This window comes from Scylla paramamosain, chromosome 4, assembly GCF_035594125.1.
Source record: "Scylla paramamosain isolate STU-SP2022 chromosome 4, ASM3559412v1, whole genome shotgun sequence".
Classification (NCBI taxonomy): Eukaryota; Metazoa; Arthropoda; class Malacostraca; order Decapoda; family Portunidae; genus Scylla; species Scylla paramamosain.
In genome coordinates, this window is record NC_087154.1 from 10,513,762 (window position 1) to 10,528,690 (window position 14,929).

Here is a 14,929-nt window from a genome sequence, read left to right on the forward strand (position 1 = left end):
TAATGTAAGAAAATACATCGTAGTAGTATCTAACAAATGAAGTAGAGCTAGGATGCAAGAAAGTTTTAATTTAACTAATGCAAGGCCAACAGTAGAGAATTTGGAAATGGAGGATTTGTTCTTTATGCTACTTGTACAGAGGTTCAGAGTTTAGACCATTGTTTATTGGAAGAAATGCTGCAAAGATTTTTTTCCTCTCTAGTAATGGACTAATGTATCAAACTTTGTCTGAGAATCATTACTTTGCTAAGGTTGAGTTCATGATAATGTGAGGACACAGTCCCAGATGTGCCTTAAAACTGTAAGCATTGCTGAAGGAACAGCTGTACAAATTTCCACTTGTATCACACATAGTATCAATGTATTATTGTTTCAAGGTATTTGTGTATAAATTGTAAAGTTATATTAAAGGGTAATTAACATTAATATAGTACAAACTAAGAATTAGTTACCACTATGAATAAATTGGAAATTAGAGATGTGCGGATTCTGGGTAGCTTTTTTTTTCTGATGACGTGGCAAGATGGAACTCAGGCTAGTGGCTTAGCCCATGTTGTTGGTAGCAGTCGCCAGTCAGTCTTTCCAGTCAGTTCTCTGCCACTCTACAGCTTGCACTTGTAAAATTCACTAAGTTGATAAGAACTCAGAAGCACAGAACCCTGCATAACAGCAAAGAGTCAGTCTACTACCAGTCGCTGGTAGTAGACACCTGTAATGGAATCACCACCTCAGCCATCACAGCTTCCTGCTATCCACGTGTACCACATTTAAGTTATCAGTTATTTATAATTATATCTATCAATGCTTTCTGTTAGTGTGCTAGCTGGGAGATTATAGGGTGAGTGAAGTTCTAAAAAGTTCCCACAACAGCACCAGAAATCTTTTTGTGAAAATAAAGATGTACTAAATGAATTTTATGATATACAACATTTCAAGCGATGCTGCTTGATTAGAGATGGCATTTTGTTGTGTTGATTAGTAGGTGTGAGGTTATATATCTGGATTATATTTTCAGTTATCTTAAATTACAGTAAACCCCTGATATAATGAACACATAGTGAAAAGGTGCATTGCTAAAGATGAAAATTTGCTATATCGAGAGAGAGAGAGAGAGAGAGAGAGAGAGAGAGAGAGAGAGAGAGAGAGAGAGAGAGAGAGAGAGAGAGAGAATGTAGCTGTGTGGCAGCTAGTGACCTTAACAATCTCTCTCTCTCTCTCTCTCTCTCTCTCTCTCTCTCTCTCTCTCTCTCTCTCTCTCTCTCTCTCTCTCTCTCTCTCAGTTATAATTTAGCAGAGAGAGAGAGAGATCTAATTGTATGTGTCAGCCAGTGACCTTGACAATGGTTGATGATGCAACTCTCTCTCTCTCTCTCTCTCTCTCTCTCTCTCTCTCTCTCTCTCTCTCTCTCTCTCTCTCTCTCTCTCTCTCTCTCTCTCTCTCTCTCTCTCTCTCTCTCTCTCTCTCTCAAACACACACACACACACACACACACACACACACACACAGATAGGGAGAGAGAGAGAGAGAGAGAGAGAGAGAGAGAGAGAGAAATGTTGCATCAGCCATTGTCAAGGTCACTGGCTGACATATGCAATCAGAACTCTCTCTCTCTCTCTCTCTCTCTCTCTCTCTCTCTCTCTCTCTCTCTCTCTCTCTCTCTCTCTCTCTCTCTCTCTCTCTCTCTCTCTCTCTCTCTCTCTCTCTCTCTCTCTCTGTACTATATGTATAATAATTGTTTTTTTTTATTGTGTTAAAGTGAATTTAGAATGCATTTAATAAATGTGATGTATAATTTATGGTTTAATCTATAAACATAGGTGTTGCTAAGCCTTGTAGGGGTGGTTTCACATATTTGAAATGTAACTCATGCAAATAGCATGGAACACTGTACTCTTTATATTAGGAAGGGTTGTGATATCACCCAAAGCTGCAGCTATGTTTATGTTTAGCTTCTTGAATGGAACATTACCATTTGCAGTATAAACCATATATGAATTTATCAATCTTTTAATCTTATTATAAGAAAATATCATGCCCTGCTCTTCATTATTTTTAATGCCTTGCTCTTCATTATTTTTACACTTTTTTTGTGTTACTTTAAGTAGTAATACTTCATGTTCTACAACCAAACACTTGCTACAATTTATACTAATTTGACATGTTTTTGGCTACCTTGAGACTCAAAAGGAGAACCACTGAAGTAACAGAAATTCTCCCTGAATCTTGTAATACAGTTGTAGGAATCTTACTTCTTTATAATTGAATTCAGAAGTAGTATGCAGAAAAGGTCATAAGTGTTATGAGTTGGATGCAGCTCATAAACCTTGTAAGAGGAGCTCATAAGCCTTATGAGTAATACAGAAAAATTGACATCGAGCTATGAGTACTCCTGCTGCATTGAGACATTATGAGTCATGTATGAGGATTCCTAAGAAGTTTATGAGCTCACAGTGATAATGGTGGAGCAGCAACAGCTCTTGGTACCACAGCACCAAAACATTTTGATTAGGTTTGGTTAGATTTTACTTCAAAACTTTAATTCAAAGTTTTGTAAGAATTTAATGACCATTACAAGGGAGTGAATATGGGGGCGGTGTAGATTCATTTGAATCGTATGCCTGGCACACTGTTCAAGCATGCGTGGGACTCCGAGTGCTGGGTAAACCCTGTGAACCTGCACCAGGAGCAGCACAACCCAAGACCTCACCCAACTAACCCTAACTAAACATTAATTAACGAAACTAACTCATCAAAGTAGTTGACTTAGATTAGGTACGGGTAGGTTTGGTTTAGTCTAGATTGGTTTCATTTAGTTAGTGAAATGAGTTTGAGAGAAAAACAGCAGGAATTCATTGGGCTGTGATTGGGTGGGACTGCATATCTAAACTTGTACCTGGAAAATATGGTGTTGCTATCAGAATGTTTAAATAAATATTAAGCAATTGCATAATGGCAGGGCTGGTTCCATGCTGCAAGGTTTACTGGTACTGCTTGTCAGTGCTCAGTATACTACTACTACTACTACTATGTCTTCTTTTTTCTTTTTATTTTTCTTGTGACCTGTGTTGTTGTGGGCTGAGGTGGGCAGCATCTGTCACCAAAGTAAATCCACATATTCTTTTTGAGGTATAATATATTGATAGATCGTCTGATTAGATTTCTGCAATTATTACATTAACAAAATTTCTGCTTTTCACCATATCCTGATTCTCACGATAGGAGTGTTTTTAGCCAAATGTTAGTGGTATTAGTAGTGGAAGATACACTGCATAATGCCTACTTATGAGTAGCTCATAAATCACTCGGCTCACAGTTAGGAGACACCTTGTGAGTTTCTTTGCATGACTCACATGTCTATCTCCTAACTATGAGGATTTTGAAGTTATGATTGACTTTAAGAGGAGCTTTTATGAAGTTTTCTGCATACTGGCCCAAATGCCTGAGGTAAAACAGATAGATCTTTTGCAGGAAAGAGAAAGTCTCAAAAGTCTCAGCTTCAGGGTATGCTATGGATGAGAGTGGAATTGTCGAGTAGAAAGATGGAGCTGGAGCTGCACCTTTAGTTGAGTCCTCAGGGAGTGATGGTGTAGGTGTGGTTTATGTTATCCATGCCACATCTTGCATTACTTTCAACTTGCATGAGAAAATTTTTCTAACATTTAGATAACTATAGTCACTTTTAATATAGTTACATATGCACAAATTTACATATTCCAAAGTCACACATATGTAACTTTAGTGTATTACATATTATATTTGTTACTGGAACATACTATATAAAGGGTCTGGTTTACTCAGGAAGATCCTCATAGCTGAAAAAGGAATGCTGTGTAATTTTTACTTTTTTTTTTTCAGAATAATGCAAGAACTGAGAGTAATAAAAATTATCAGATACCACCTGTATCTGATGCCTCACACCCTGATGACCCTGGTGAGATGGCTACTCATCAGCAAGATGCTGTTGAGAGTGTTCAAATATCCAAGCAAAACAATCAGACATCTGTGGCATACTTGGAGAAGATGAGGCTTCACCTACCCTCATTTAAAGATGATTTGAGCTTAGGGTCTGTGCCTAATCAGGAGGCTTGCTCTACATCTCAAGTTAGACCAGATGTATCAAAACAAAGTGAGAAATCACAAGTACCCACCACTACCAGTAATATATTGCATGCAGAACATAGGGGTTCACAGAGTGCAGGTGGAAGTGAAGTGGATCCTATAAGGCAACCAGAAAATAACATTGAAAATTTTCATTCTTGTGAACTGGAACCAAGAAAATTTGATCATCCTATAGTCCCTGTCCAAGGCATTGATTCCAGCCTTGAGCCCAGGCAGGGTCTCTTAAAGGAAGACACATCTTGTATAAGAGCAGATGATAGTAAAGTAGATGTAGCTTCAAATTGTAAAAATTTGATAACAGAAGCTGAAGAATCCCACTCTCCCATTCACATTGATTTGACGCAGCCAGATCCAGACTCTCCCACAGGTGCTGCGAGAACAGTGGAAACTCATAAAGACAGTTTTATTTGTCTCTCATCTGATGAAGACTCTGTTTTTTATTCATTATCTAAAAGGAATTCATTACAAAGTGAAGGTAAAGAAGTCTCGGGAAAAAGGAAGAGATTATCATGCGTGGAACCTTCCAGTGGTGTAAGAGTGACTGAAGATAGTGAGGGAAGCTCCGTCAAAAAAAAGATGAGGTCATTATCATTACCCAGTGGTATAAACAGTGATGATGAATCCCCAGCATGTAAGGATGGTAATGCTGAATTGCTAGGGCATAATAAAAGAAATGAGAATAATATCAACAAAAGTAAATTAAATAAAGTTGCAAAGGATAGTGGTAGTGATAATAAAATGGGCCATGGAACTAAAAGTGTGAAGAATTCAAGTGATGTCTTGGAGGTCAGTGATAGTGATGATGAGATATTTCCATTTAAGAAAAAGATAGACAATGATAGAAAGCAAGATAACTCAAGTCAGAGTAAACAGGAAAATGACAGTGAATCAGTAATACATAACAGAAAAATTCAGAAAAAATTAAAAAGAGGTATTTCCAGTACATCTTTGCAGAGCAGTAGCAGTGACGAAGAACCAATAATGTTTAAGAGAAGAGCTAATAAAAATCGGCAGATCATAAAAAGTTCAGATAGTGACTCAGATTTTGAGGATGTTCCTTGTAAAAAAAATAGTGGAAAACCTTTTTCAGTGCTCAGTCTTAAGAAGGTTACAGTTCAGTTAACTAGAATGTCGTGTGAAATTAGTAGCCCTTCAAATACTTCAAGAGCTAGTTTCTCTTTAGAAGGTGCTTCTACGGGTAAAAGTAACAATAAAGAGAATCTTTCGGGAAATGGAAAGAACCATTCTTCTGAGATGTGCACTAATGACTTGGGTAGTTGTAAGCCCAAAAAGGAGGAAACTTCTGTGAAAGAGGCAAGTCTTTCTTACAAAGGTGAAAAAGTAAGGACTCGAAACACCACCAAGGAAAAGAGAGATGAAGTGCAGAAAGAAAGTTTTTCTCAGTTTTGTGGATTACACACTTCTACTGTTACATCAGTCTCTTCTAATTCTACAGATTCAGAGGGAAGAAATCGACTGATAGAGAGTGACAAAATTTTTTCTAAATCTAATTCAGGGGAAGACCAAAAATCAAATAAAGAAGATTCACTGGCAGTCCAGGTTGAGATACCAACAGATATTAAGATAAAAACAGAACCTTTAACATCATGTGACCAGGAAAATAATTTCATGTACTCTCAGGTGGGTGATGAAATATGGCTATCTAGTGATGAAGAAGATGGTTCTCTTCCATCGGGTCGTGACCCGGTTAGCCCAGATGCGGACATCCTCTTTTTGGGTGAGGATGAGCACCAACCAAGCCACATACCAGTAAATAACTTCACTGTGAAAGAGGAACCTGTTGAAAAGGAAGGGGATAGCAGTGGTGATGTAAATGAAGATGACCAGTGGTTTCCTGTTCTTTCACAATCATTTCTGCAGATCTCAGATGATGAGGAAGAAAAAGATGATGATGATGATAAGGATTTTAAAGACAGTGCTGAGAATGCAGAAGAATCTGAAGCCAAACCTGGACCCAGTGGAGCTAGTGACCACTTGCCTGATAATGAAGATGAAGCTGAGTGGTGGCCAGTGCTCTCACAGGGATTCTTTGATGAAGATGATGAAGAGGAAGAAGATATTAGAAAAGAAAAGGCAGAGAGTAGTAGCAAAAGTGAATTGGATACCAGAGATGAACCAAGAAGGACTGATGACATCAATAATCTTCAGTCTATCATAGAGAAATTGAAGACGAAGGCTACCCGGACTTCGCAGTTGACTGAAGTCAAAATTCCTGTACGATACCGTGGAAGAAATTCTCAGAGGAGAAGGAGTAATAGTACAGAAGTAGATGTTCATTCATCTACTTCAGAGGCTGTTGTCAAGAAACTAGTTGATGATTCAAAGATTATTGAGAAACAAAAGTCTAAAAGTGCAGGACTAGTCAAAAAGCAACATAAACAGATTAAAAACTCAGACCTGAGGAAAAATTTAACCTCAAAATATAACTTGGAGTCATATAAAAGTACCCTAGAGCACAGGACCAAAGAAAAGCATCATCTTGTCAAGAAAAGTGAGAAATCAAAAGTGCCTCCCCTAGATTCTGTTGTAAATAATAAAACAGTAGATCCTAAATCTAGAAAAAATATTTCCATCCAGAAGAAAACCAAATCTGCCAGTGTCACCACAGAGGATAATCCTCGTCCCAAAGTGGCAGTTAAGGTTACTAAAAAGACACGCTCTGAAAAACTCACTGATGTAGATCTGTTTTCTTTACCATCAAAAAGCATAACAACTTCAAAAAAGAAAAAGTTTAAGATTCCAAAGTCTTCTAACAATGGAGCTTCTTGTTCTTCCAAGAGCAGTGAAACAACTGGAAGTGGGTTGGTACTAAGTAGGAAAAAAGATGTTGAAGCAGAAAGCATCTGTGTTAGATCTGAAAATCCTTCAAATGATGGCCTTTGTGAGAGACAGAATTTATCTGCTTCTGCAGCTCCTGTAAACAATAATCCAGCAAACAAGGTTGATGAAATTAATAGAGGCATAATGAAGATTAGCTTGAAGCGTTCTAAACTTAAAAATGTTCACTTTCCTGAAAAAGAAGAGGATCTAGTCAAAGTGCTTTTGATATCTCCCCGAAAGAAGGTGGAGAGAACAGGTCTACCAAGTGTAAGGGCGAGTGAAATGTTACCTGAAGAATTGAAACTTCAAAGGCAAAACATTCCTCCCTATTACATGGAGTTGTTTATCCATCACATCTGCCGCTGGAATTATGATTGGCTGGAAAGTTACCATCTTGCTCAAGAGAAATATAGGGCTGGTGTTTCAAAAGGAATCCCTGCACCACCTCCAATAGTTGACAGTACAAATTGCCCAATACTTATCCTATATAGTTCATATAATGACTACAGAGAAACACACAGTAATCTCTTGTATCTTGAGCTTTGGGAGAAGATCTATAATGACTGGATTAGATGCAGGTCCAATAGTAACATTTTTCAGTCACTTATTGAGTATATTCAGCCAGCTTTCATCAGGACCAAAACAAATGTATTGAAGTTTTGGGCCCTGAAGTTAATGGTAGCAATTCCAGCAAAACAAGGTGGCAATAATCACAGTTTTCGACAGGGAACTCTGATCTCCCTTAAAATTCGCAAGGAAAGTAAAAGGAGTGTTATTTTTGGCTATGTTGATCATGTAATGGTCAATAATAGAAGCACAGCACAGAATCAGGCACTTTCCCAGATGGGACCTAACCTTACACTTGGAGTTAGAGTTGTCAAGGATATAATTGAAACTGTGAGGCCTGGAGCAGTAATTGTAATCAGTGATATTTCTTACATTCGTCCTAACTGTCGGGTTTGGGAGACCCTCCAGAAGTTGCCTCTGTCTCCCTTGTGTCAAGATATTCTCTCTCCAACTCCTCTGGCATTCTCATGTAATAGGAAAACTGAATATCTGGTTAAAGAATTACCATTAAATGAAGCACAAACAAGAGCTGTAACTGAAGTGAGCAGCAAGTGCATGTTTGATTCCATTGTGCCAAAGATAAGCCTCATCCATGGTCCTCCAGGAACAGGCAAGACAAGTACCATTGTTGCTCTTATTGCCCAAATGGCAATGATTGGAAGCAAGCTTTATCCAGGAAAAATGCCACGTTGTAAGGTGTTGATATGTGCTCCATCTAATGCAGCAGTTGATGAGCTGACTCTGAGACTCATCAACTTGCGTAATATTGGGCTGAGTCTGCGTGTTGTGAGAGTGGGATTTCGGGCAAATGATCATCCTGTGGTGAGGAATTTTGCATTGGATCAGTTTGTAAACAAGCAAGTTCAGATGGAACTGTCCATTCCAAGAACCGAGTCTGCAAGGCAGGAACTGCAAAGGACCAAAATCTTGGTACAGCAAATTGTAGAGGACCTGGAAAGGGCTCGGATGGAGGGGAGACTTAATGAAGTGCGCCAGTTAGAAATTCATCTAAATGAAATGGCCAGAGCAAAAGCAGAGCTGGAAAAAAGCTTTGTAAGTCAGCCATCTGCCTATGAGAAGCACCAGCTCCATCAAAAATGGCAAGAAGAATTCTTGTTGAAAGCTGAAGTTGTTACCACCACTCTCAACAGCTGTGTTTCAGGAACAATTGGAGAAATGGCTGCTAAATACCCGAACCATTTCACTTGCTGCATTGTAGATGAAGCAGGACAGTGTCAAGAAACTGAGACATTATTACCTCTTCTTTTTGGTATCAGGAAGTTAGTGTTAGTAGGTGATCACCACCAGTTACCGGCCACAGTGTTGTCCCAGCTGGCTCAAAGCAAAAACCTCAGGAAGTCACTATTTGAACGACTACATCATCGCCTGGTTCTAGAGCTGCAGCAAGAGGATGTGGTACACACACTCAATGTGCAGTACCGCATGCATCCCCAAATAGCAGAGTGGCCAGCCTGCTATTTCTACCAGAACAAACTTAGATCTGAAGTCAGCACCCAGCAAAGCACCACTTTCAATCCATACATGATTTTTGATCTCCAGGTTAGTACAGTTGAAGTGTTATATTGGTGGACTTGTACATCACCTTAGTTAGTACTCACCTCCATTACATCTGCCCATTACTCAGTGTCAGAAGATAATAACATTGAATGGACTTCCTCTTTCACTGTGCCTTGACATCCATGCCTAGCACCAAAGCTTCCTCCTCATTATTTTTTCAGCTTAGTGGAAGCAGCTCCACAATACTCCACAAAAGAGTTACATTGGCATTGGTGGCATCCATGCTTTAACAGTTCAGATGACACTGAGCAGGCAGAGTATTGCGGGATCATGCGGCAGCTTGCACCATATACAGTTGGGACAAAAAAAACTTGACATCCACTTTTAGCCAAAAAAAAAAAATAAAATAAATAAATATAATAAATAAATAAAATAGAATAAAATAAATGAATAAAATAATAAAATAATAAATTATAATAATAATGATTAAATAAATAAAAAGAAAAATAAGATAGACTGGGAAAAAATGCATCTTTTTCTTCAGATTTGTACTTTATTCAGTACTTGGACATTTCTCCCTTGTGTTTCAGTACATACTGTATGTGCTTTGGCATAGAATGACATAAATCAATCAAATGTGTCTTATCTAGTTCAAGGCACTAAAGTCTTTTAATGGCATCCTGTAGCTTTGCTACTGATGTGGTTTCCCTCTCCATGGTTCTGAGATGCCTCTTCATGTACCTCCATGCATTTTTTATCAGAATAAAGTCTGGAGGGTTACCTGGCCAATCTAGTATATACCTTATTCCCATTGTCTTGTAGGAATTTCTCGGCCTTTTTTCCTTTATGGCATGGGGTACCATCACACATGATCACTTGCATTGCCAAAGCCTCCTTAAATGGTAGCAGATGATTCTCAATCACTTCACAATACCTTTCCCCATTCATTGTCATATTTTTGGAGAGAAAAGCCAGTTCTCCCCCGCAATCAAGGCCACTGAAGTAGCCATATATGTGGCTATGTGCTTTACTGTCTTGACAGTGTACTTAGGATCAAAGTGATTCACTACAAGTGGATATCTCACCAACTTGCCAGCACTGTATATAACATAGAAGCATAATTCATTGCTAAAAGCCATGCCTTCCCATTCCTCGTCTGTCCATGACTTTTATTTGTTGCAGAAATCAATCCACTTCTTTTTCATCACCTATGTAAAGAGCGGCTTCTTGGCAGTGGTGTGGCTTGGTAGTGCCAGCATGGTCTGCAGGCAATACTGTATTGTCCTTGCTGACATGTTGCTGAACATCAGCCATCAGCCATCAGTTCCTTGCTTGTAAATGAAAGCTGTTTCATAATCATCCTTTTGAGCAGCTGGTCAGTCATCTTTGAAGTTTTTCTTGTTTGCCTTGACCCTTCTTTCTGTTCCAAAGTAGTCTCTAGCTCGCCATTTTGCATCTCCCTGCACTGGATCAAGATGGTGTTTTTGGAGATGTCCATTTCCCTTGCTATCTAGTCCATGGTTTTCCCTTCTTGGCACTTGTTGAATACATCTATCTTCTTCACAATGGATAGGGATTTTTCCAGCATACTTCTTTATTAGACCTCAGTAAGGCAATGGAGGATGAAAGGATGAGGAAGGGATAGGGAGGAGGGAGAAACAAACATGACAACCTCATAGTACCATAGCTTGCCATGCACTGAGCTGTCTCAGAGCAGTATCTACACCAGGCAAATCAGGGGAAAAAAATTAAGCCATGCTTGCTGAGATTAACCAAAAATATAATACATCATAGTTCTGCCTTAAGTTCCCATTGCTTCTCAAGTATTATTTATTTATTTATTTATTTTTTTTTTTCACTGACTGTAATGTGGACATTCATACCCCAATCTCATTTTCCTGCTTCATGCAGTGTGTCACAAGTCCTAATGTTGACAGGACTTCAAGCATTTTATTGTGCAATGATGAATTTAGTCCAAAGCTAGAAGAGGGAGAACAATACAGCTGATTGCTCCACAGAAAAGGGAGATACTGTATTTCCTCGAGTATAGGTCGAGTTCTGAAGGCCAAATATTCAGGCCAAACCTAAACACAGGGATAGGATTTCTTAGGCTGAAAATTCAGGAATCCAAACATGATAGGAAGGACCACTAGCAACTCTTGGCTTTAGGAATGAAATGTATACTTATTATGGCTAGTAAACAAGACAAATCTTTACCAGTTACTTAGGGCTGATTTCACAGTTGCTTCCTATTGTCGTGATTGTTACCAATACATGGTGATCACCACCAACAAGAAACTGATTTCACGGTCACTTTTATGGCATTGTTTTGATCCTTACCAGACATTGGAACCTTTGATAATACTAGTTTGGGCACTGCTGGGCCTCCCCAATGGAGCTTACCAATGCATTTATTTTTTGCATATAGCACAAGTTCTTATCCTCTTGTAGTTGAATTATTTCTCAAATTATATATTATATGTTTGAAAGTACAACAACACTAGGTTCTCATAGTAATATGATAGAATTTAAGAAGAATTTGGATGGTGGTGTGAAGTCACTTCACCATCTGATGAAAACTTCACTACCTGTCACCCTTGTTTTATTTGCTATGCTTCCTTGCTTAAAACTCCTAAAATATGCATAGGGTATATGAAATTTGTCACCTAAGAGAAATATTAGGTAATACTGAAATAACATTACCATTTCCATCAGAGGGCTAGATTTTGTTAAGCTAGGTTTAAATTAATTCAGTTTATTGATTTCATTGCTAATTCTTTCATTGTGTAGATTATGATAAAGAAAATCATAATTTTGCCCAGAAATAAATATACATATATATATAGTCGCTGCCTCAAAATTAGTAGGCTAGAATTATTTCTATAAAACCAGAAAATATTTCAGTCTAATAATGTATGTTTACAGCATTGAGGGAAAAAGAAATAGATGATTTTTTATGTGCCTGGTTGGCATGTGCAGAGTTTGGCAAATGTCAGACAGATATTCAAAGAGAAGAATGTAAATTACAAAATATGATCATAATAATGGATTATGGCATGTTGAAGACATCAGTGACTTTTTTTTTAGTGCTGGCATGGTTAATTCTTCTGTCAAGAATTGACTCATTTTATCTCATGATGCCACTCCAGCATACCAATGTTACCAGTCTTCATTTTGATGATTGTCTCCATTGGGGAATACCAAAACCATGAAAACAACTGTGAAATTGGATCAAGTTGTTGATAATGCCTATTACCAGGTTAGCAAGGCTTTTGGTTGGGAACATTACCAAGCAACTGTGAAATCAGCCCTTAGTAATGAAGAGATGTGTTGGGCCTCTTGCAGATAAAGCTCATGAATATATAATTGAAATCAGCCCTTAGTAATGAAGAGATGTGTTGGGCCTCTTGCAGATAAAGCTCATGAATATATAATTGAAATCAACCCTTACTAATGAAGAGATGTGTTGGGCCTCTTGCAGATAAAGCTCATGAATATATAATAGACTGCTTGACTTAGGTAATTTATATTGTGATTTCAGTGGTCTTTGTTGAAATGCTGAGAACAGCCTTGGTCATCATAATTATACATGTAGTACATAATGAAAACTCTCATAGATTAAAATACATAGAGAACCCATTAGAAACTTTCACATTCAGCATATATGAGTATAGCACCACATCACATCTTTTTGCAATGCAGTGTCAAGAGAGAGAGAGAGAGAGAGAGAGAGAGAGAGAGAGAGGGCACTTCTTCATCAGCCATTGTCAAGGTCATTCACTGGCTGTCACACAGCCACAATTCATCTCTCCAGCATAATATTAACTGTGTGTCAGCCAACTTTCCCACATTTTAAGACCTAGGATGTTCATAAAATAAAGTAAGCATTCAATAATTTTTAAATAAGCTGTAATTTGCAAAGTTTTGTAAAATAAAATGAGTGTTTGATAGCCTTAAAGGAGTCATTATACCCAAAATTTGGTAAACAGAGGTTCGTTATATCAACAGTTTACTATATTTAAAAACACGTAACAATAAAAGCTAGGATGGTTTTTATGGGACTGGAATGGATTACTAGCATTTCAATTAATTTCAGTGGGGAAAATTGATTTGACATAAGGCCAAATCGAGTTACGAGCTCTGTCACAGAATAAAGTAAACTTGTAAGTCAAGATACCACTGTACTAAAAAGCTTGTTTTATTTTTCAATTAAATACCATTTCAAAAATCTTTTAAGAGAAGTTAAAAATTGGATTAAATTAAACAAGCTTTCATATCAACATTTAATGGATGACATGGGAACACACACTGCTCACACATACCACAGCCAGGGTGGGAAAAAAAAACTTCCTATAAGGGGGATATCAGCCAGATATATTGATACTACAATCTAGAGCAAAATATTTTGTGTAGGTATGTTAGGCATTTGGAGGAAAATTACCTGGCTGCAATGATTGTCCTTGTGCTTATTAAATATTATGATGAGTTTTAAATGAAATAAAAATTAAGGTACTTGTTTCTGTATAAAAGACTTCATGTTGCAATTTTTCTCTTTTGCCTATGCATGTTAAAGTTAAAAGGCAGTAAGCAGTTTAGTAGAAGTTTATTTTATAAATGTCTGATGCAGAACACAAATAATGTCAACATAATTTTGGATTTTTAATGAAGTAATACAAAATGGCCCTTAAAATGTAAGATTGCAGCAGCATGGTGTATCCTTACAGACTTCCCAGGAGCAGAGGCACCAGAATATGGAGATCTACAATCCAGCAGAGGCATTCTTTGTGTGTATATTGCTGGAGGTAATGCAACCCCAACTCAATGGGAAGACAGTTGGCGTCATCACACCTTACCAGCGCCAGAGATTCTACCTGGAAGAAAAATTGAGCAAGCTGAAGGGGAAAATGGATATTTCAATAAACACAATTGATGGGTTCCAGGTATGTGATGCAGAGTCTTTATAGTCTAAATGAGTAGGGGAGAAGCCTGGCATTTCCTTCATAATTATTATATCAACATGTTTCTTTGGTGTGTAGTTTGTACAGTTTAGTGATGAGCTACTTTTTTTTATATTTTTTTATGTAAGAGAGTTTGCTGGCCAAGGGAAACAAAAAAGGAAAAAAACCCATTGAGGCACCAGTCCCAAAAGAGATGTCAAGATAATCATCAAAAATTGAAGGATAAATGTCTTGAAACCTTCTTGAAACAGTTTAAGTCATAGAAAGAAGAAAATACAGAAATAGGCAGGGAGTTCCAGAGTTTATCAGAGAAAGGAATGAATGACTGAGAATACTGGTTAACTCTTGCATTAGAGAGGTGGACAGAATATGGATAAGAGAAAGAAGAAAAAGCCTTGAACAGCAAGGCTGTGGGAGGAAGGGAGGCATGCAGTTAGCAAGATCAGAAGGCCAGTTAGCATGAAAATAGCAATAGAAGATAGCAAGAGATGCAACATTGTGGCAATGAGAAAGAGGCTAAAGACAGTCAGTTACAGGAGAGGATTTGATGAGATGAAAAGCTTTTGATTCCACCCTGTCTAAAATAGTAATATTAGTGGAATTCCCCCATACATGTGAAGCATACTCCATACATGGATGGATAAGGCCCCTGTACAGTTAGTAGCTGGTGGGGGGGGGGAGTCCAACCTGTCTAAAATAGCAGTATGAGTGGAAACCATGTGACTTGATCGCTTCTTGCAGCTTCCCTTATTTCTTATGTTCTTATGTGAAGCATGCTCCATATATGAACAGATAAGGCCCCTGTACAGAGTTAGCAGCTGGGATGGGTGTGAAAAACTGGCAAAGATGACTCAGAATGCCCATCTTCTATATTGGAGGCTGTGGGTGCTGGTATTCAATCCTGACCCTAGTTTGGTGTGTTGGG

At 38.0% G+C, this 14,929-nt stretch overlaps 1 protein-coding gene across 5 annotated transcripts in view; it reads left to right on the forward strand.

Annotated features, from left to right (window-relative positions):
* LOC135099729 (uncharacterized) overlaps positions 1-14,929 on the forward strand; it is a 68,428-nt gene that overhangs the window by 39,574 nt on the left and 13,925 nt on the right. For all 5 annotated transcript variants that reach the window (XM_064002209.1, XM_064002211.1, XM_064002213.1 and 2 more), the window contains 2 exons: positions 3,857-9,088; positions 13,771-13,986. In XM_064002209.1, the coding sequence (XP_063858279.1) occupies positions 3,857-9,088; positions 13,771-13,986 (5,448 nt within the window). The remainder of the gene's footprint in view (positions 1-3,856; positions 9,089-13,770; positions 13,987-14,929) is intronic.